At 39.6% G+C, this 24,630-nt stretch overlaps 1 protein-coding gene across 1 annotated transcript in view; it reads left to right on the top strand.

The window, feature by feature from the left end:
* LOC145980298 (KH domain-containing, RNA-binding, signal transduction-associated protein 2-like) overlaps window positions 1–24,630 on the top strand; it is a 339,869-nt gene that overhangs the window by 302,924 nt on the left and 12,315 nt on the right. The window contains exons 3-7 of the mRNA XM_083113316.1: window positions 1,384–1,500; window positions 12,051–12,197; window positions 15,222–15,453; window positions 20,002–20,200; window positions 23,789–23,886. Coding sequence (XP_082969442.1) covers window positions 1,384–1,500; window positions 12,051–12,197; window positions 15,222–15,453; window positions 20,002–20,200; window positions 23,789–23,886 — 793 coding nt within the window. The remainder of the gene's footprint in view (window positions 1–1,383; window positions 1,501–12,050; window positions 12,198–15,221; window positions 15,454–20,001; window positions 20,201–23,788; window positions 23,887–24,630) is intronic.

Here is a 24,630-nt window from a genome sequence, read left to right on the forward strand (position 1 = left end):
CAGTGATGTAATCCTTTTCTCAAGTGATGCCCTGAGCGCTAGAGTACTGCAGCAAGAGGATTTCGCTCTAGCGCCAAATAGTTCGCACGAACGACGCTAGATAGCGTGTGGAATCGAGAGCTTCATCGCTCGAGCGAATAACGCTCGAACTGGCAAAACGAGCGGTATACGCTCGAAGCTCAGTAGTACACTTATAACCGTCATTTGTCTGCGGTTGTGGGCTCTCAAATATGGATCGTGAGGTGAAAGACGCAGTTAAACCAGGGTTGTTAAAGTTCCAGGAATTTTAAATAAATTCAATTCCGGTCCATTCCGGTCCAGGAGAGAAAAGCAGCAAGCGTAAATGGGTTCTGGACCGTAAAGAACATTTTTATCTGTAAAGTATTTCAATTCGGTCCAGAACCTTTATTCCAGGATCAATTTAAATACGGTCCGGGAACCTTTTTTTCTGAATGAATTTAAATTCGGTCCAGGAACCCTTTTTTCAGAATCAGTTTCAATAGGGTCCAAGTTCCGTATTGAAATGAAACAATACGCAACTTGGATCGAACACGGACCTGACGATAAACAATCATCCACTTGTGAGCATGAAAGACTAATCCAGGTACTGGCTGTCTCGAGAATCTAAGGTACAAGGTAGAAATGGCCGAAACGCAAACTCTGCAGTCACGTTACCCCTCTCCATGTAGCCACATTCTCTCGCGCGTGTTTCTTCACTTGGTACTAGCAACACTACCCGTCCCTGTTGTGATATCTGCTGGGAACACAGCAGCCTCACGTTACCTCATCGACGGCTCCAATTGGCTGCGGTTCCTAGATCAGATGCCGGAGCAACAAGTGACGGGTTTGTTTGAACTCAATATGACGCCACAGTCAATTGCGTTATGTACAATGTGCAGTAACTCCTCGACAAAGGAGCTTCTGAACCTGCCTGGGCCACGAGAGAACAACAGAGTTATGATTTATTTCCTGCGTTTCCTTAATGTTTCGGTCCTGCAGCGGGACCCAATAGAACCCATTAGAATTCATGGTTTCCTGGAGCTTTAAAACAACCCTGAGTTAAACTAAAGCTTAAGTAAACATAGTCATTAACTCCATGTTAAAATGTAGTTTAGTCTATCTTATCAATACAGTGATTCATTGAAATGAAAGAAATGATTGTGGGCTGAAACTGCCGGGACGGATATTTTGCATATATGTGTCTACGATTATTGTCACATAAAAATGATATTCCATTACATACGCTCTCAAACGAGTACAAGCTAGCACGAAAGTTGTTCAATGCTGTACTCTATTGAGCACAGTACTTACGTATATTGTGATGTGTGTTTGCTATCGTTACCTTTTATCAATTCATGTAATTGTTTCTTTTGTTTCTTCCAGTTCAACTTCGTCGGGAAACTCCTGGGTCCAAAGGGAAACTCGCTGAAGAGATTACAAGAGGAGACAATGACGAAGATGGCCATTTTGGGACGAGGATCCATGAGGGACAAACAAAAGGTACACCTTGTAGAGCCTGATTACTTTCGTAACATCCCTGGCCGTTTTGCATTTGGAGCTTGAGAGCGAGTTACATACTCCGAAGCGTCCTATCAGCTAGCGTGTACCGCAGCGAGTCGGTGATGTAATCTTACTCAGCACCTATCGCTTGCTCTCTTATTCATACTCGTGTTGGCTGGTAGACTCGCTAGCTAGTTGTGAAAGTAAACAGACTGTAGTACGTTTTCGTAGAAGTTTCGTAACAGACGAAATCAAAGCGCCTTTTCATAATGAAGTTAATAGACCTTTTCGATAAGTTAAAACTGTTAAGGCGAGGAGGGACAATTACGCACTAGTTGTGCATTTATTTCAATATCGTCGGATTGGGAACTGCCATTTAAAAAGGTTTTTAGTATGCGAGAGAGTATGAATTTCTCTCCGTGTTGCAAGTTGAAACTGTTTCTCAAGTTGATTAGTAAGCTGGACACGATGTTTGAAAACTATGATTAATAAGTATTTACAGAATCCCATGGAAAATAAACTTCAACTTCAAATTACGGCTAATCAAATGGGAGTTTCGACTTTTCCATCTACTATGACATAGTTCAACGTGTCCTTTTCCGTCCATGTACTTTTCTATGACATTGGATGTTTGATATTCCCATGAGAACGAATAAAATAATGCTCCCATAAACCTAACGTATTTCTCCTTGCCTGATACGGCCATCCTGGCAGTGTTGCCAAACCTGATGTGCATAAAAGAGCTACATTTCACCATTAATACAGCTAATTGCATAAAGTGCCTCCTAGGGTAATTTTAGGTGTCAGAGGGGTGGGGGCGCTGCTATTACCGTTAGCTTTAAAGTGATGGCAATTTATTCTTAGTTTTCACCGCCTAGATTTGGCGGCATCACCCATCTCAATAATCCAATGGTGTTGATATGAAATCGAAAATAAAGCATTCCCGAATAATAATATTGTCAACTTCACTTTAACCACAGCGCTATGTATAAAAATAGCTGGGGAGGAAAGAGGGGATGTGTGACGCAGCCTATGTATGAATATCACGTCACGAGCAAAATGTACACTCATGGCAAAAGTTGGTCTTTATGGGCCGGAGCCAGTGGTGGCATCATGTTGGGGCAAAGGGCCACAGTTCACAGTCAAACGAGTGCACGAAAGAGCCAGATCTGGCTCGAAAAGAGCGAAGTTGGCAAGAGTGATTGGCAGCTGCCCCTGCGAGAAAGACCTAGGGGATCAGCGCGCTACGACGTTAGGTGTAGGCACACAATGATTCGAATCCTACTTTAAACTGTATGTCCAGTCCCGATTAGCCTTTCTGTGCATAAAGTGGACTTAAAAGCAGCCATTCAATTCAATTTGTGAGTGTCTCTTCTTCAATTTCGTCATATCATCCATCACGCATCTTCATCGTCGTGATTAGCCACAAGTAAAAAAAGGCGACGCTGATGAGAAAATTGCAAACACAAATATCCATTCCCGTTAATTAAATTAAACTTAACGGCTGAAAAATATTGTAGTTGCCAGGTACTCCAAAACAAGCTTTATCACAGAGAGACTCAAATTACTGTCATGTTTTCCATTACGAAATTCCAGGGGGAGCTACTGTATTTACTCCAAAGACTCCAGGTTCGATTCAGTTCAGTGGTTTGGATCATACTTTTACGTGAAAGAAGAGTGTGGTATATTGAGAGAAAAATTAAAATTTACCGTAAATAATGCATTGAAAATGAATTTATATGTTTTATTTCAGTTCTTGTACTGTTTGTTACATGAGAAAGAAGGTCGATTTTCAATTTTGTTCAAGGGACCAAAGGGAAAGAAAACTTAAAATGAGGCCATATGTATATTCTTGGAAAATGTTATAATATTTGGCTCTATTGGTACCTTGAAGAATGAATGTGTTATGAAGGAAAATGCGGTAACGTATAATCGGGGTTTCACTGTATTACTGTGCTTTGCAGATGCATAGAGTATGAAGATTTTGTTCGCACGGTCTTCATTCTTGGCACAATCTAAGCGAACATTAATTCCATTATTATTAATTATTTCCATAATTAGTAAATAATCTTGTTTTACAGTCATACTGCTCTCGGAATTCGGCTCCAAGAATAATATTTGCACTTGCTAAATTGAAATTGCAATTTGCTAATGGAACTCATTAAGAGTGCTTATAAATATTTTATGAGAACGTGAACGCTTTTCAAATCTTGCATTTACGAATTATTTTATAAATTCTGATGGATGTACCGAGGGTATGGTAATGTCTGCAACAATGGGATCGTACAAATAATAGTGTTTGGAGAATGCCCGCACGTAACCGTAGAGAAGGGGAGAAAGCGAGTGCTGCAAACGGCTGGTAGCTGCAGTCGCGTTTTTCCCGTTATGCACGCACTTCCCTTCTCACACGGTCATTGGACGAGCTCTCTCGAGTAATTACTTACGTCAAGTCAAGACGTCCCGAGTTCGATACCTGGTGGAGGCACATGGTAGTTTGGATCCCACTTTAAACTGTAGGTCCAGTCCCAATTAGCCTATGTGAATGAAGTGTACTTATAGCAAACTCAGAGATAAGCAACAAGCGACTCTCCACATGTGATAAGTAGACCTCGGATTCTAGGTTTTTAACCTATTCTTTCCTTTCCAGTTACGTAAGAAATAATAAGTTATGTCAGCGTTTCTTTAAAAAACGCAACAACTGGTTATAGTGCCTAAAAAACCTATTTTGCTTGTTAGAACCTATTTTAGGTATATGCGCCTAAATCAAGCCTTTTTTTAGGCTTTTATATATTTTTAAAGGTTTTACAGGATTTTTATGTCACACAGAGGCATTTGCTTTGTTTGGTCACGAAAGAAAATCAATGACGAAAACATGTTTGAATCATACTCCACGTCGATTTCCCTTCCTTCAAGTCCATGGTGATTTTTCAAAGCTCTAAACAAAGCAAGATGTCTGGTGCCACTGTTACCTGTACAATCCAAAGTGGTCTGTCTGATCTGTGTGGTCTTGCTCACTTTCGCGTCACTTCGGTGCTTTGTGGCATTCACGTCTTGCAAACTAACATTTCAGCATTGAAGTTTGCAACACTGACTATTTTTGTTGAAAGATTATTTTCAGCATATAAGATGATCCCCACAGACAAAATTGCAGAGTTTGACTGTGGATAACACGAAAAAAATATTGTTCGCTAACTATAAGGCAAAGAGTGGATTTTAATACCAAATTTCCAATGGTAAGTTCTGCCATCGCCGTAGGGTTAGGCAACACCCATAACGTTATGCAAGATAGTGCTTATTTCAGGATATAGATGTCCCATTTTCATTGCTGGTGAGTAGCCTATATACCTAATCAGCATTTTTCAGGAATCTTGAACTATAGGTTCTATAGGTTTTTTTTAACCTACTTCACGATGTTTCGAGCCTAACTTTAGACTTTTAGGACCTATCTTAGGATTTTTAGGACCTATTTTAGGATTTTTAGAACCTATTTTAAGGTTTTTGGAACCTATTTTAGGATTTTTAGGATCTACTTTAGGATTTTGAGAACCTATTTTAGGGTTTTTCGAACCTATTTTAGGATTTTTAGAACCTGTTTTATGATTTTTAGGACCTATTTTAGGATTTTTAGAACCTAATTTAGGATTTTTAGAACCTATTTTAGGATTTTTAGAACCTATTTTAGGATTTTTAGAACCTATTTTAGGGTTTTTCGAACCTATTTTAGGATTTTTAGAACCTATTTTAGGGGTTTTAGAACCTATTTTAGTTTCTTAGGTCATATTTTAGGATCTTGAGGACCTATTTTAGGATTTTTAGGATCTATTTTAGGATTTTTAGAACCTATTTTAGGGTTTTTAGGACCTATTTTAGGATTTTTAGAACCTATTTTAGGGGTTTTAGAACCTATTTTAGGGGTTTTAGAACCTATTTTAGGGGTTTTAGAACCTATTTTAGTTTCTTAGGTCATATTTTAGGATCTTGAGGACCTATTTTAGGATTTTTAGGATCTATTTTAGGGTTTTTAGGATCTATTTTAGGATTTTTAGAACCTATTTTAGGATTTTGAGAACCTATTTTAGGGTTTTTCGAACCTATTTTAGGATTTTAGAACCTATTTTAGGATTTTTAGAACCTATTTTAGGATTTTTAGAACCTATTTTAGGGGTTTTAGAACCTATTTTAGTTTCTTAGGTCATATTTTAGGATCTTGAGGACCTATTTTAGGATTTTTAGGATCTATTTTAGGATTTTTAGAACCTATTTTAGGATTTTTAGGACCTATTTTAGGATTTTTAGAACCTATTTTAGGATTTTTAGGATCTATTTTAGGATTTTTAGAACCTATTTTAGGATTTTTAGGATCTATTTTAGGATTTTTAGAACCTATTTTAGGATTTTTAGGATCTATTTTAGGATTTTTAGAACCTATTTTAGGGTTTTTAGGACCTATTTTAGGATTTTTAGAACCTATTTTAGGAACCTAAAAGCACACTTTCTAGAACCTAGAAATCCTAGGTCTAGTGATAAGCTGCAAGTAACATGCGACACGGAGTTTGACACCCAAGCGACACGGTGCCACTCCAGTCCGGTAGAAAGTATTCACTGCGCATACGCGACCTGCAGACCGTGACGACACCATGTACGTGATTAATAAAACGGTCCAGTCCAAGCGACACGTGCAGCTTGACATGTCGCTTCGGTACGAAAGGTTATTTCTGAAAGTTAGATGGTACAAGTGACACGTGTCGCCTTGGTCTGAAAGCTGTTTACGAATGATGTTTCGGTTGAAGGGGGTGGGATACGTATTATTTTGTGTTTGTTCGGCACACACAAGTTTCGAGAGGGCTCGACCAATGGGCGCGTGCGAGGGAACGGGATTGAGCGGAGGGGGAAAAGGAACCGCTTTATGGCAGTGACCCTCTGTTGCCGCGTTTACCTACGAAGGTAATTGCGGTCAAACGGACAATAAGACCTACTGTTTGGGCAAGAAGCGACAACATTAAGAATCCCGCCTCCCAATAGCATCCAGCAGGGAAACAGGATCTTGTCAAAATAGCCGTTCTGCGCTGTGATTGGACACCGGAAGATACAAGTGTAGGACTGTAGAAGCCTTTGCATCAGCGTGTAATGCTTCGCCCCGCCCATTATCATTTCCCACTTCTCTACCGAAGCCTTGCTTCAGATATTCTTGCTTTCGACTGAACTTTCCCATACTAACACAACGTACATATATGTATATATGCATATCCGCATCGCAGATAAAAGGAAATTCCAGACGTCACTGTGACGGTTGTATTATTAACATGTAGCTATGCAGCAGCGAATCTGACACCGTACACAAATCAACTCAGGCTCATGATAAGTTTAACTTAGGTTGAACGTGTGCGACCTTTGTAATGAAAAGTGCACGTATAGAGATGCATAGGGAAACCGGACGTATTGGGAATAATATATGCACATCTGACATAGCGTTAAATGGATGGTGGAAAGCCATGTGCAGACTTGTCGACGTATATTTGTCCAAAAAATGCATATCTAGGTACAAACTTATCTCGGAGTCGGGTTTGTTTTAGTGTAGCAATCTTGCAACTTGAAAATGTTTTTCTTCTTAGCTACTCGCCTGGTAGCATTGTCTCCAGATGCTGTGGACAGCACCGTCCTCCTAAGCTGCTATAGCATTCGTGTTCGTAAAGCATCTGCAGTGAATGCTTTGTAATGTAATTATCTCAGGGTAACGACGCCTCGGCGACTATCCTCTCGGTCAGGACAATAGTCTGTGCTTTTCGTTTTGTCAACACCCTAGCCCTTTGAACTATTTATTTGATTGCTTTGGTTTATTTTACTTCGCTTTCTTGCCACTTTTGACTAACCGCGAGGATGAGTTATGATATGATGTAATTGATGAAGGGACACTCACAAAGAACGCAGATGCCCAGACCGGGATTCGAACCCGGGAACTTGTAACGCACTGTGCTCACCACTCCGCCAAGAAAGTCGACAATTCGCTCTTTCTAAATATGTACATAATAGTAATACACACACACACACACAAATATATTATAGCCTGACAAGTTAAGTCCCGATATGCGCAGATCGCTGCGGAGCACTTCCTATTACGTCATCCTCCCCACCACTCTTCTACGTACTGGTCTGGCCTTGAGACTACGAGTGGTGCCAACTCAGCAAAATTAAGCTAAAACAAATATGACAAACGATTTTTACTGTGTAGATTGTCGGTGCCGGTTCATATCAGTTTATATTTTTGAAATGCAAAAATTAAATCATGCCGGGTCCAACGAAATTCACAATCTGCTCTGGAAAGCCCCTTAAAGGACAGGCAAGATAAATTGTTTACAATGTTGCAACATATTTCCGAAATCAGAAGGAGTTACATAAACTTAAGTATAATGTTGTCCAGTCCACAAGCGCCGCCACGGGAGTATCTAAATGGATGGTTTCTCAAGTTTTAAAAGAATTGGATTGGATTGATTTGTTAAGTCCACTTTATGCACAGTAAGACTAATCGGGACTGAACCTACAGTTCAAAGTGGGATCCGAACCACTAGGTGCCTGGACCGGGAATCGAACCCGGGATCCCTTGATTACAAGGCGACGACGCTACCACTGAGCCATCGTGGAGGTTAAGTTTTAAAAGAAGGAAAAGAGTCCTTGGCGAAAGGTGAGCTGAATTTCTGTACTTCGACAGGTAGAAAACATCCCAGGAGAAAGCGAATACAAATTTCGTTGAAATTCTCAGACCATTCCGCTCCCTCCAGGTTGCAACACTGCGAACCAACGTCGCTGCGGAGAATGGAGTGGGGAAATGTGATGTGAGATGCGCAACAGCTATTTGCAGTGTCTTGTTTTTAAACCTGTCAAGTTATAGAAACAGTAAAACGTCGTTAATCCGGACCCCGATAAGCCGGACTTCGCTTAATCCGCACAGGCAAAAGGCCCAAAAAAAAAAAGCAGAATGCAAGGTTTTAAATGAGGCTAGAAGTCAACAAGAGAACTTCCCAAATAAAGGGTAGTCAACCACTGATGAAATTCTGTTTCCCGCAAATTTGTACTGTACTGTATAGTGTATTTAGGCATATGCCCTTTAAATATACCGTAATAGACGTGTTTTGTTGCTATAAACGGAGTTTTAATACACTTTCTAATGTTCTTTTAGGTTATTTAACCTTTAAGTAGGTATGAGGGGTGGCCACAACACCCCAGGTCTAAAAATTGTTAAAAAAATTGTCTTACAAGTTGGCAACACTGTTCATCTTTCCGTTACCTTCATGTTGTTTACTCCTTGAGGGGTAGGTCTTTTAGACGCCTGATTGTTGTGCGCTGGTCCACAATAACAAAGCTCCGCGTTCTGGGGTGTTATCAGCACCGCACCTACCTATTAGCGTATTGTTTTAAACTTTATTTTGCTGGAGTAATTTTGCTAATTGTAGTCTAAAATCTCAAGTTCCACATGTAAAATGTTAGTGTATACATCGTAAGATTCACGTTTGTCCAAAGTGTAAATGCTCTTGCAGATCCTTATCTGGCAAGTTTTATTTACGTGAACTGTAGTGATATTCAAAAATTATAGGCCTGTATCTGTTTTCTATATTATTTGTAGCCTCAAATTCATGTTCACGTTTTACCATTTAATTAGTAATGATTAAATATAAATCCTCGTACATTTGTTTAATACATATGCTACTTTTCAGTAACTATTGTGCATTCTGCTTGGAAGGAAAAGTAAAAAAAATATAATAAAATAAGGAATTGTCCCTATGAAATAGAAGGAAAAAGGAAAATTATAAAAATGTCCTTAAAAAGTTTCAAATTTAGTTATTTTCATTATTCGCAATCTTACAACCGTACACATAATGTAAAATTACATATATTACAATTATAATTGTTAAAAATATAACTGTAAGTGTATTTTTTCTGTGTACAATTTGGCCACCTACCTACTTAAAGGTTAAGTTAATCCGGACTTTCGTTAAACCGGTCAACTTAATAGGTTTTTGAGGCTTTCTTCTCAGTCTCGTTAATAATAATTATAATAATACGCTACGAATCCCAGATTCGAATTCCGGTCTGGACATGGGTGTTTGTGAGTGTCCATTTATCAATTTCATCACATCAACACTCATCCCCATCTTTGAAAATTATCCAAAAGTGGCACAGAAAGCGTAGTAAAACAAAGCAAGTCAATAACACAATCTTCTGTTTACGAAGAACTAGATCTGGTAACGGAAAAGTAAAGCTTCAATTCGCACATTGTAGACGGTTATTCAAATTTCAAGCACCCGTAAACCTCGAGTTCGTTCCAGGACCGGAGGGGATGTTTGTTAAGCCTCTGATCTAACCTCTTCAATCCATCGACATTTTGAAGTGGATCAGACACGAACCTTCGCTGGCAGAAAGTTTGGAAACATTTTGTTTTTGCATTGAAAATATGTTTCCTGGCGTGGTACCCCAGCGGCTCTTTTCACGCCGCACGTCACTTCAACGCGCCGTCAAACACAACGGAACGCTTCGTAGGACCAACTTCGACCGCTGTTTTGACGGGCAGTCAATTTGACGTGCTGAACCGAACTGGCGAGAACAGAGCGTCCAATGCATATCTACTGCATTCTACAGCCCCTCAATTTGCTTTTGTGCACAGCGTGTTTGCCCAATGTCCGTCGAATGCATGGGTCTCAGTTATCGCACAACCCTCCATATACCTAAAAGAAGAAAAGGTAAAGTGTTCCCCTGTGCATAACACCACGCCATGAAGGCGTATAGGGGGTGTGGGGGTAACGCCCCACACTTTCTTGATCCGGTCGTGAGTGGGGGTGATGTGATCAGCATCACGCCCCTGACCGCCTTTACCCCCCAGGGTTTCCCCCAGGTACCCATGTTATTCGACGCTGGGTGGGCGCCGGGGCCGCTTTCACCGTTAGAAAAGTTCCCGGATTTGAACCGGCCGGGGATCGAACCCGGGACCTTGAGCATGGTAGTCAGACGCGTTACCGACTGAGCCACCGCGGCCATATAGTATATACCTAGGTATATATAATTAAAGGATTGATTAATTTTCCTGTAACTCCCAAAAAATTTTGGTACGGTACCCCCGTATCGTTCCTGTATGTCTCCACTACCTTCATGCTATCACTTGTACAGTTGGTACTTTTGATGACGTGTCTGGAGCAATCCACCAATGAGAGTGTTGTCTTATATACGTCACTTCCTTCCTACGACTCTGGCTTATTCTTGTAGTGATCTAAGAATAGGAGACTTTATAGATTTATTCTCCAGTGTGAGGTTTAAGTAGTGACTTGCAACAGTTTCAAATGAGTGATGACACATTCTCAGTCACTTGTACGGCAAAATTAAGTTACCCTTAACTTTAAAGAGAGCTGGTGGACTTCACAAACTATATTCTTATTACATTAATGAGTTTAAAGTTTGACAAAATCTCAATTACAGTACTGTTAAGTTAGGCGTTTATATAACAATAGTACTCCATCTTTTGGCAAGAAATGAATACCTTAGCGATGTAAATATTGGTAAAACTGTCAAAGCCGGGAATCGGATTTCTTCAAATTTACAGGAGAAAGTACTTACGGAATTGAGTTTCTGTGTAATTTTGGAAGGTCGTAGAAGTGTTTTCTCGCATTTTTCAATGTATTGGGCCGCTATTTTGCTATAATAATGTCCGTTTGATGCACGAAAGCTGCTGCTTGCATTTCCATCCATGTACTTGAACCGGATGTTGCGAGCCGCTGATGACCTAATCCCCGGTAAGTGTTTCCAAACGCAGTTTTTTCACTATATTCCCCAACCTAAAGCAACCTAACCTAACCTTACCGTGATGGTGCGTGGGGCTATCGTGAATGGTTTTTGGGGTTATTCATGGATGGTTATACGATCCAGAATGGTTTTTGGGGCTATGCGGGAATGGTTTCTGGGGCTATTCGTGGATGGTCATACTATCCCGAATGGTTTTTGGGGCTATGCGTGAATGGTTTTGGGGCTATGCGGCAATGGTTTTCGGGGCTGTGCAGGAATTTTTCTGTTAAGAAGGTTGAAACACAGCTTTGCCGTTTGAAACACAACGCTAGTCAAGGTTTGCCCGCCATTTTGCGTGTTCAGGAAGCGAGAAAATAACGAACAATAATTACTCGATATGTCGACAATAGATACTAATTTCATTAAAAAAAGGAAAGCGAAATCCCTTGTTAAACAATCTATCGCAATGCAGAATAAGTAAGTACGAATGTCAACAATTACAGAATAAACGAGTTACAGACATTTCCCGGCTTTGACAGTTTTACCTAAATATTATGATATGAAAGAAGTGGACAAGGTTAATTTTTATGGTATATTATTTCTAGGGGTTTCAGCCACAAAAAAACCTCTCTCGGCCCTGTTCTGTCAGGTGGTCAGCAAAATAATTACGAGTTCCTCGGACCCTGTCTGTTTCTCTATCCAGAAACCACAACTTTATACGCGGTAGAAGTTTCATTGTGGCACGACTCACTCATATGTTCTACACTCTTTACTCTCTTTTTCAGGAGGAGGAGCTGAGGTTATCCACAGATCCAAAGTTCTCACATCTCAACGAGGATTTACATGTTGAGGTCACAGCGTTTGCTCCGCCCGCAGAAGCACACGCACGCATCGCGTACGCCCTGGCGGAAATTCGCAAGTTTTTGGTTCCGGTAAGTCTCTTTCTTGTTTTCCAGCAATATTCCCCTTCTGGAACTTTCATCTCAAAGCCCTGTTCGCCCCAGAAGCAAAGAGGAACGTCACAATGCCTGTAAGTGCACGGGGTATAGCCATTGTCTCTTTCCCGCCATCAAAGTCTTGCGTAGCAGCTCTCACGTGAGTCACGCAGCCAATCAGCTTCAGGTAGCCGTCTCATTGGCTCTTCCTTTGGCGCGCTTTTCAGTGGAGGGAAGTTTTGGCGGGAACTTGGCTACAGTGATGGTGAATATTGAAATATTAACCCAATTCAGAAGTAAATCTCGAGATAATTGTTACAGTAAGATATAAATGTGGTGAAGTTTTAATCCTTTATGAATAGGACGAAATCTTTTGCTAGGTTCTATGTTGTCCTGTGAGTTGCGGTAGGTGACGATCGAGAAATTCGCACACCACATTCGCTCCTATCACCGACCATGCTGCCACATAGCAGAAAAATAAATTAATAATCTCTCAATATTGTCAATTGAAAAATAAATTGCAAAAATGGTCAATTTTGATAGGATAATTAACGAGTTTGCTTCATTGAATGGAAGAAAAGTTATATGCTATTTATTTTTTTATTTAGAATAATACATAGTTTATAACGATGTTATATTTTCAAGCAGAGTTGAATAATTTTAAAATACACATTTTTCTACTGAGATCATAATCCACACTGCTCGAATTTTCTGTTTCCCAAAGTAGTAGTAATAATATGTTCTTAAAAATGTTCTGGGCCTCGCCGATGGCGCAGTGGTTGCGTTGACTCCTTGTAATCAAGGGGTCCCGGGTTCGATACCCGGTGGAGGCATATAGTGGTTCGGAGCTCACTTTAAACTTTAGGTCCAGTCCAGATTAGCCTTACTGTGCACACAGTGAACTTAAAACAGCAACTCAATCAATCAATCAATTAAAGATGTTCTTCAGACACAGACTGAAATATTTTCTAAAATGCTAACCTTTTGTTAAATTAGAAATGGAAACTACGAATCTTTAAATATAACCTGTATAAAATTTAATGAGTTTTCTCATTTCAAAATTTGTAGGATGCATATATCAAGGCACAAGAAGAAAATATCGAAGTACGCACACGAAATGTCAGGTGCTTGGAAGTGCGAAGGTTGGTGGGGGGCCAATCCACAATCCCGCTAGGGCGACAAAATATCTGGCCACGAAGGAGCTGTATAAAGCCACATTTCGATAATCATGACGATGAGGATGAGCGATGAATATATGAAATTGATGAATAACATTGGAACTTTGAAGCGGAGATCCAAAGTCGACAGTTAAAGAGATCGCCCACCAAGTCAACTTGAAATCGCGTGTTCTTGCTTCTTGAGTTGAGTTTTAAGTCCACTTTATGCACAGATAGGCTAATCGGGACTGGACCTACAAAAGAACTCGGGATCTCTTGATTTGAAATGGCCTGTGTGCGTAATTAAATATTGATCACACTGACAGAAAAAAATATGTCTTTAAAATTTAGTAGAAATCCTTCCGGATAACCCTAACTTTTGGGTTTCTAGTGCATAAATAAACATCATTTCTACTCGTATGTGTAGCTAAGAACTGGAGAGGTTTTTATTAGATTTTTTGAAAACAAGGGAAGAGTCTCCATATATGTTTGTTTCTGAGATTTCTCACATGTGCCAATCAAAGTCATACGTGACTCTTGCAGAATCCCATTACGAACGCCTCCGCACATATGAGAGCTGCAAATACATATACATGCCAGTTGCATCGTGGCTTGACCTTTACGACTACAGAAATCCTCCCATGAATAGAACTTCTTGTTTTTTACCTTTTTGTTTACGACCGGACAGAACTTGGAAAGCTTTGCGTCACACAACTGCAATTTCTGAAAGGGGGGCAAGAGGGGAAATTGCCCATCTCGCAGTTTACGTAACGTCTGGACGTCACCGGCGCCTGCAATTCCGTGCGGAAATAATGCGAAATTCTGCTTCTGAGGAAATACACCCTAACCCTGTGTATCCATTCCGAACGTAAACCATGGTTACCATTCTCTTCTCGGGAGACGGACACATGCTTTCTAAGGCTCCTTAGTTTCTCGTTTTAAAGCTCGTTATCTTTCTTCCTCCGGCAGGTTTATGTCCCCACATCTTGCATTCGTGAAGGCAGTATAATATTGATGGCAGTATAGTTTATGTACTTTAACCTCGCCAACTATGACTTCGTCCTCATTGTTTCAGCTAAGAATAAACACTGACCTAGAATACTCTCACAAGATGTTAATAATAATAATAGCTAACATAAGAAACAAATAACACACTATCCACATATGCTGATGACATTTAATACCCAAATACAGAAACAGCCGAAGGAACTTTCTCTCTAGCTAGTGTAAATTAGAGGAATTTTTTCCCGCAAAACTGACCCATTTACACACAAGTGCTTTCCACATTGACATTCAATTTTTGAAACATTATGAAAATAAATTCTTAGGATCAAATACAATTTCTATACCCCATCAGCAAAACCTCTGTTCACTCAAGTTTGCTTAAACCTGTGTGATTGGCACTGGTACACCGAAAGGTTTTCCTGGTGACCATTGTCTCCAAAAGCAGTTTGACTATTGCGGATACCGATGACAAAACCAATCACAAGTGTGATGTAAGTTACTGCTACGAGCCTTAATGTGAAGGCCACAGGAAACATCACACTTATGTGGTCTTTTCATCCATATCCTTATGCAAACCACACTTGGAGGTAAGGATCACCTAGATTCCCAAGGATCACCTAGATTCCACATATGCAAAGTTATACTCTGCATACTCGTAATAAGTAAGCAAGTATATATTTAAATAGGGTAAATTGGTAAGCAAAATATCAATTTTGTGTAAAGATCTCAGTTAGTTCTATAAGAATGTATTAAGATTGATTTTTGTACTAAAACTGTGTACAATTGTACCTCAACCAATGAACTAACTTACCACTTTTTAACATATCAAACGCTGTCTCCATCTAGTGTCGTTTTTCAGGACTACAACGATGAGATCAGGCAGGAGCAAATGCGGGAGATGCAAATTCTGAACGCAACCCTGGCGAGCGCAGCGGAGGGGGCGGCTCTTGTGGGGGGCGCTGCCAGCCCCACGGGGGCGTCGCCGCTGGCCAGGAAGCTTCAGAATGGCAAAAGCGAGAATCTGCTCATGCATCCTGCCCTTCGAGGGCTGACAAGGGCCCAGGCTATTCTCCCTGGAGCGGGGGACACGGGTATGTATGTTCTCATATTTTTTAAAAAAACTGTTGCAACCTTCAAAGATATTTACTCTCCATAAATCTATGAAAGTGCAAAACTAGTTCTATGTTATATCCGTACTGATACAGGAACCAGTTAAATTTCTGAAATAGGCTTAAAGTCAGCATGTCAGTGGCGTATTTAAGCCTTTATCTCAGGGGACTCTTTTTTCATTCTGAACTTGTTCAAAATTCTATCTCTAAACGAAACCAAGCTATTGCACTGCAATGATGCCCGGCGATATGCGTTCGTATCGGTAGTACTTTACAAAATAATATTCTTCAGTTCAGTGGCGGCGATAAGAGGGCGTGGGGGGGCAGTTGTTCTCCACATTATGGCCTTTAATGCTAAACTTTGTCTACAAAGGAAACGTTTTGGCACCCAATCGTCGATACTGCTTCAATTCAATAACTAATGACAGCCTTATTTGGGGGCTTTGAAGGAATTCAAGGGGTTTGGGATGGAAGTCCTATATATCTTCTTAAACATGCTACTGGTACATTGTTATTATGTATTGTACCTTTAATTGTTGCTATCATTTCCCTCCGCCATACGCTTTTAATTGGAAACAATGAGATTTATTTTCAAATTTCAAAAGTAATCAAATCATGTCAAATGAGGTCTTCATTGTTGTCTTTAGTTTGGCAGATTGTTGCTCTTTAATTTGGCCACATGGATTCAAAGTACATACATGTGAGCATGCATTTTTAAATGCTTCTGATCAGTGGCGGCGATTGGATTCCAAAATTTGGGTGGGGGGCAAGGACAGTTTACTTTTTCTTGGTAGATAAGGTTTAGCATAGTGCGGGGGCAAAAGTGGCAAAAAGTAGGGGGAATTGCCCACCATGCCCCCCCTAATCGCCGCCACTGCTTCTGATTGCCTTTGCAACAAAATCATGTTTTGTTAATATTTTGCACAGATCAATACTACATCAACGAAGATATATTTGGTAAACCTGTATACTGGATTATTACCAGTAATAACACTGTCCTACATATCAACCCCAACATCAGATTTCGGTCAATAGATGTCACTTGTTGTACTAACCCACTGTTTAGTAGTGTTACATCTTTGGAAATAGAACTTATGGCGTACCAATATTATGAAAGGGATTTATAGATAAGATAGGCAAGTATAACATTATGAAGCACATTTCTTACTAAATTTATTACATCGTTATATGAAATTAACTCTCGCAATCTCTATACTGTACCTGAAAAGGTTATATCAGTTATATCTTCTACCATACCTGGACATTTCAAAGCTTTTTTTTTATAGGTAAATATGCTAAGTGCTATGCTGATTTATTTGTGCATCTGTCACTTGTTTTACTTCTTAAATATTTATTCGAGACGAAGACGAGACAAGCTTTGTAACATCGACATGAGCGAGATTTATCGTCGAAGACTCCCGTTTCATTCGAGACTTTGGTGCGATGTTGAAAATCAAATAAACGAAATGTACTTTACTACACAACTTCTTCAGACATACTAATCGAATATATATCTGATTACTTACGTTTGTTTGATAATTGCAAAGTCAATCCATTTTTGGCGTCATCTAGCGGCCAATTTTCACACTAAACAGAGTCTGCCATCACCTTAATTTCCATATGGTTCCGTGTTGAGTTGTTGTATATACATCCAGGATAAAATTCAGTTTATGAGGGCACGTAGCTTCGAAACGAAGCGTCAAGAAATGTAATGTTATTTAGAAAAGTTGTTTATCTTAATGATCTCTATGCACTGCGAAAGTCTATACTCTGCTTATGCTAAGTCTTTCGAAACTGAAGAGGAGAATTGATTGATTGATTTGGTTTATTTTACTTCGCTTTTCTGCCACTTTTGGCTAATCGAGAATATGACGATGAGTGATGAACTTGATGAAGGGACACTCACAAAGAACACATATGCCCGGCTGGGATTCGAACCCGGGATCCATGGCGTCGTAACGCGCTGTGCTAACCACTCCGCCACGGAGGCCAAGACGAGAAAGAAACTGACCGAGACGAGAACCAGGCGAGCATTTGCCACTTGAGGCGAGACCGAGATACTTCCAAGTGTCGACTCGATATCACCATCATACCACAGATAAGGGCTTTAGTTCCACATCTGCTTAGTCTATATACCTTTATCTGTTATCATACCATATATTTTATTTCAAAACAGTGTGGACTGCTTGTTCAAAATGTAAGAGACTAAATTCTCAGGAATCTTAGGGCATGATCTGGGCTAAACAATGACCCTTTTTAAAACGTACCGCACAGTTTAATTTTGGTCCAAGTCACAAATTTCTCGTGACATTTTTCGTAAATGCTAGATTTTCCTAGAGGATTGGCCTATGTTGCATTTATTTGAGTAAAGTTTGTCAAGTTTTAAGATGGTAGACTTTAAACCAGGGTTGTTGAAGGTCCAGGAACCCATAAATTCTAATGGGTTCTATTGGGTTACGTTGTAGGACCGGAATCTTTTTTCTCGCACAATTTAAATTCGGTCCAAGTTCCTGGACCGAATTGAAATTTATTCTTTAAAAAAGGTTCCTGGACCGAATTTAAATTCATCCGGAATAAAGGTTCCTGGACCTAATTGAAATGCTTTAAATATGAAAAGGTTATACACTGTCTAGAACTCATTTACGTTTGCTGATTTTCTCTCCCAGTCCGGGATTGAATTCATTTACAATTACAGACCAGGGTTGACCGATTAAAAGTTGCCTTCCAAAAATGTCCGCGAGTACGTTTTACATTGGAATGTCACACTACGGTTGTAGAAAGCGTAGCACAGGGAAAAAATAAAAACCTTGTTGTTCTCTCGTGGGCCAGGTTCAAAAACTCCCTTGTCGAAGAGTTAGTGTACATAACGCAATGGAGTTCAAACAAACCCGTCACGTGTTGCTACGGCATCCGATCCAGGAACCGCAGCCAATAGGAGCCGTCGATGAGGTAAAGTGAGGCTGCTGTGTTCCCAGTAGATATTACAACAGGGAACGGCAGTGCTGCTACAACCAAGTGAAGGAACGCGCGCGAGAGAATGGGGCTACATGGAGAGGAGCAACGTGACTGCAGCATTTGCGTTTCGCCCATTTATACCTTGTACCTTAGATTCTCGAGGCAGTCAGCACCTGGATTAGTCTTTCATGCTCACAAGTGGATAATTGTTTATCGTCAGGTCCGTATTCGATCCAAGTTGCGTATTGTTTCATTTCAATACCGAACTTGGACCCTATTTAAACTGATTCTGAAAAAAGATTCCAGGACCGAATTTAAATTGATGCGGGAAAAAGGTTCCTGGACCGAATTGAAATATTTACATATAAAACGATTCTTTACGGTCCAGAACCCATTTACGCTTGCTGCTTTTCTCTCCCGGACCGGAATTGAATTTATTTAAAATTCCTGAACCTTTAACAAACCTGCTTTAAGGGTCTCCCCGATGGCGCAGTGGTAGCGTCGTCGCCTTGTAATCAAGGGGTCCTGGGTTCGATAGCTGGTGGAGGCACAAGTGGTTCGGATTCCACTTTAAACTGTAGGTCCAGTCCCGATTAGCCTTACTGCGCATAAAGTGAACTTAAAACACCAAATCAATCAATCAATCAAAACCTGCTTTAAACCCACAATATTTTGGAAAACAAACATTTCTTCCGATATATATATATACGTATATATCGAAATATCGTCCAAGTAGTTAGAAGCAGCCCAGGTTCTCGAACTATCTATTGCGGTGCCGGGAACCTATGTATTTCAGTAACAATTTGGAATCATTATAATCAAATTTTTCATGTCTTATTTCTTTTGTTTTCGAAAGGCTTAACGTAATATTAATTTTGAATGTTATCAACGCTAAGCTAACAGTTGCGCATAGCAACATGTCGTGAATACGTATTCGGGGTGTGATGTGATCAACACCACGCTCCGGCCGACATTTTTAGAGGCTGGTTGAACCGCAGAGCCGCTCCACGGAGGAGATTCCTTGAAAATTCCCTTCTTGAAATCACCTTTCGTCTTCATTGTCGCGATTAGCCAAAGGTGAAAGAAAAGCGACGCAAAATACCCAAATCAAGCTAATGGACAGCGAAGCAAGACAGATTGTGCATGATTAGGAAAATCTACACTAAACTTCTAAGTTGTGTTAATTTTTCCAAAAAGTCTATTGTCTCATAAGGTAGACATTTTCACAGAGCTGTATCATTTGGTTTCAAATAATCATATTTTGTTCATACAATCAATCTTACACAATTTTCCAATCGTGTGCCTAATATACAGGGTGATTAAAGTCGCATACAAAGCAGTTTTGTGGTTACACATGTTCAATATGAGCACTTCTTGTTGTGAAACCATTAGCAATGTAGTATATAAACCTGCCCGGGGGATGTTATCTGTGCGTTTCTTCTTCGTCAATGTAATTGTGTCACTTAAGAGAAATTTACAGTTTGCTATGTATATATGGCGACTTTTGAATCACCCTGTACTATATTGCTTCTCATGTTTTTTCTTCTAAGTTGACTTTTCTGTCTCCCTTTCCAGTTTTTCGCAATGCTTCCATTTTGAACCGCATTCGTCCGGCCATCCCTTTAGCGAGGGTCGCCACCCCAGCATCCAAGAGGAGCATCTTGTCCCTGATTGGCCGTGCGAGGGGTGGCACCATTGGTGAGGATGTGATGGAGACGGGGGAGGAGGCAGCGGCTGTCTACGGGTTGTACGACGGGTACAATGGGGCAGCAGGGTAAGTACAGGGTGTTCAGAAAATTTTGGTGCAAATTGGAGCTTTGGTGTGTGGTGGACCCACTTTTCTGTAGGAGAGGGAGAGGCGGTGGGGAGATGAACAGCCTACCTCAGTGGCGGAATGGTTAGCGCTACGATACCACGGATCCAAGGTTCGAATCCCGGCATGGGTGCTCCTTAGTGTGTTTTTTCATCAATTTTATATAATCACTAATCCTAATCGTCGTGATTAGCGAAAAGTTGCAGAAAAGCGACGCTAAATATAAAAAAATCAAAGCAGAGAAAAGAGAAGGTTAGTAACAGTATCGGTACCTTTATTCTCGCACAATTTCAATCTGGTCCAAGTTGCATATTGTTTCTTTTCAATGCCAAACTTTGACCGTATTTAAATTGATCCGGAAAAAAAGATTCAGTGGCCGAATTGACTAACTTTACACATAAAAAGGTTCTTTACGGTCCAGAACCCATTTATGCTTTCTGATTTTCTGTCCCGGACCGGAATTGAATTTTCTTACATTTCCTGGACATTTCACAACCCTGGAGAGGGTTGACTGAGAAGAGAAGATGCAAAGAAATTGGGAAGAAGAGATAGGAGAGACAGAGGAAGACGTGGAAGAGAGAGGGGAGAGAGGTAAGGAAGGGGAGAAAAAGAGAAAGGAAGACAGAATAGGAAGAGATAGAAGGTGGAAGAAAGATAAGGGGAAGAGAAGAGGAAGGAAGGAAAAATAAGAGAAACGAAGATACAGAAGAAAGAGAAACAGAGGGAAGAATGTGGTGAGAAAGGAAGAAATGAAAGAGAATGAGGGGGGAAGGAAGCGAAGGAAGTGAGAGAGAGAGAGGGTTGAGAATGGCCGGATAACTGGAGACGGACAGAGAGAAAGACACGAATAAAAGAGAGAGGGAAACAAAAAAAGTGAAAGAAAAAGAGGAAAGGAATCAACAAAACGAGAAAATGGAAATCGAGAAAAACTAGAGAGAAGAGAAATAATAAGAGAGAGAGAGTGACGAATATAAGAAGAGCAAAAAAATAGGAAAAGGGCAAAAGTAAAGAAAATAGAAATCAAAGAGTAAGAAACATGGAAATAGAGAACAAGTGAGATAGGATAAAGGAGAGAGGAAGAGAAAGATTACGGGACAGATAGGGGCTGGATGGTGAGTATAGAAAGGAAAGGAGAAAAAATACTGATTCTCTTACACGTCACACAAATCCCAAGCGTTCTTGAAAATTGTTCGCGGCAGAAAACGATTCAGGATGAGCTCAAACAAACATTTCGAGCACATGGGTATTCATGCATATCGAAAAACAAATCCCATCTTCGAAGTTGTCTCTAAAATAGAAGGAAACTCAAGGTTGTTCCCTACAGATAGATTGGTTTGTTTTATTTCATTTCGCTCTTATGCCACGACGATGAGGATGAATGGTAATAAGATGAGATGACGACACACATGGGCGACACAGCACGAGCCCCCAAAGTGTCAAAACGCTCTAATCTTCCAAATGCAATCCAGGTGTATTACGTGAAAGGGAGATTGACAAAGGTACGTCTGGAAAGATTAACCCCTTGACTTCTTGTCTCCTATAGAAAATAACCCAACGGAACACGGGTCCGAAAGTTCGTCAATCAAATCTTTTATTTTGGAACTACGTGCATATGTATATTCGTGACTCGGCATACTTCAGATTGAGCAATATATGTAAATTAGTCTGTTAGCAAGAGGCCTTGTGCAAGAAGCAACATGGAAGTTATAGTGGAAGTGAATAACAAATCAGTCTTCTTCTTTCCATTATATTCAGTACATAACTACAATCAAAATCTTCAATTTCCGTTTATTAAATATAAAATAAAACTATCATATGCGGGAGATCGCTCTAACTCGTTCATTCTTTACTTTTTACATTCGTAATTACCTATTCTGCATTGCGAAACATTGTTTAACAAGTTATTTCGCTTTTTTGTAACGAAATTAGTATCTATTGTCGACATATCGAGTAATCATTGTTCGTTGTTTTCCCGCTTCCTGGCAGGCAAATCTTGACTAGCGTTGTGTTTCAAACGGCAAAGCTGTGTTTCAACCTTCTTAACAGAAAACATTCCGCATAGCCCCGCAAACCATTCCCGCATAGCCCCAAAAACCATTCGGGATAGTATGACCATTCACGAATAGCCCCAAAAACCATTCACGATAACCCCACGCACCATCACGGTAAGGTTAGGTTAGGCTGCTTTAGGTTGGGCAATATAGTGAAAAAACTGTGTGTTTGGAAACACTTACCGGGGATTACGTCATCAGATGCTCACAACATCCGGTTAAAGTACATAGATGGAAATGCAAGCAACAGCTTTCGTGCATCGGACGGACATTATTATAGAAAAATACAAGAATTAGCGGCCAAATACATTGAAAAATGCGAGAAAACACTTCTACGACCTTCCGAAATTACACAGAAACTCAATTCCGTAAGTAATTTCTCCTGTATATTTGAAGAAATCCATTTCGCGGATATGACATTTTTATCAAATATAATATTTACTAACATGATTGTACAATGTGAATTAAAAGATTTACAGCTAAATATATCTACCCAAAGAAATGTATTTAAAGAAAATATTAAATATAATGACAATTATACACATTCAACTCTCGAAACTACACGAGATTAGCGACATCTATTGAGTCATAGTTGACATTGTATGTAGTGTTAATATGCCTATTATTATAACAAATATGTAACTTTAAATTTTGAGAAACTCCTAAATCACTAAGGGCGACTTGGTAAACAATATATATTATACTAAATTAATTCTAAAGGTTCTGTAAATCTCGTAGAAAGATTTCAGAGGCGGGGCAAGAATTATGCATGGATTTTTACTCACGGAGTACATATAAAATACATTATTGATGCATATAAGAAATTAATCAGTTTTGTATTACCACCTAGTATATTCTGGAAACCATTAACATTGTATTAAATTCTGCCATATTGGAACTTTCATGTTTTGTGCGTATTATATTATGTTACTAACTAACTGAATAACGCTCTAGCCTTCTCAAACCAGAAGATTTGTGGCTGCAGCAGAACAAGCCTTCCATCTGTCCATGAATACAAATTATGTAGTTCTAAATTATGTAACCTTCTCCACTCACCTGTCTCCTCATCCCTTTTAGGTCCAAATAATTTTCTAAGAATTTTATTTTCAAAAACTCAATTTATGTTCCTTTTTTAATGTAAGGGACCAAGTTTCACATCCATGTAATACTACAAGTAAAATTACTGTTTTGTATATTTTAACATTTAGTTTCTTAGATATTATACGATAAGATAAAAGTTTATAAAGGGAAAAGTTACACGCATTTCCTGAATGAAGTCTGCTTTTTAATTTTCTCTTCAATATCATTTTCATTTGTTAGTATTACTCCCAAGTACTTGAATTTGGAAACGGATTTAAACGAGTTGTTCAATAATTAATATATTATGTGATGTTTTGATCAAGAAATATTCAAGGATAAATACATTGTTGCGATTTTAGTTAAATGAAAACGCTCCTCTCTGTCACACAAATGTAACAAAACTTTGTGCATCTTTCAGATTTGGTCTTCTCGAAAACTATGCAAATGGTAACGGGTTGACGACTGACGACATTGAGGATGTGTCACAAGATGGCGTCTCGGTCAATGGAGCAGCAGGTAAGAGTTATAGTGGCTGTAGATCGTGTGATATAAGACATGTTTACATTAATAATTTCAACAACTTGCTTTGGTACTAACTATACATGATATTTTCCATTAAGAGAATTTCTAAAGCAGTTTTACTGTGTTACTATTTGAGTACTCCACGGAAGTTAGTTATGGTTAGAGTATAATAAACTCTAGTTTTCCATAGTATACAGTTCTGAACGAACTTAAAGATTCCCGAACCTTATCTTCCCACAGTCTTGCCAAGACCGTAAGGAAGATATGGTTAGGGTATCTTGTTAAGCTTGTCCAGAACAATATGTGTTTCCCGCTACTCGCAGTAACATTGTATGCCTTAGCTTCAGTTGATTTTTCCTTTGTTTCTGTAGTTAAAAGCAATTTCCCCTCGTGAATTACAAAACTTCACTGGAAACCTTAATTTCAAGATACTGTGGCACTGATATTCCTCCAGGGGTCCCCGGTTCGAATCCCGGCCTGGGCATAGGTGTTATTTATGAGTGTCCCTTCAACAATTTCATCACTCATCGTCATCTTCGCGGTTAACCAATAGTGGCAGAAAAGCGAAGTAAAATACACCCAATCAATACATCTGACACTGGTATTATTCACGTATCAAAACAGTGCTCAGACTAATATGTTGTCACCTACAAGGCAGAAGTGATTTTTGAAAATTATGTTGGCGGGCTCCATTCCTGTTTCATGAAAATCCTGCCACAATGAATTAAGACATAACAG

Source organism: Lepisma saccharinum, chromosome 27 (assembly GCF_977018435.1).
Source record: "Lepisma saccharinum chromosome 27, izLepSacc3.1, whole genome shotgun sequence".
Taxonomy (NCBI): Eukaryota; Metazoa; Arthropoda; class Insecta; order Zygentoma; family Lepismatidae; genus Lepisma; species Lepisma saccharinum.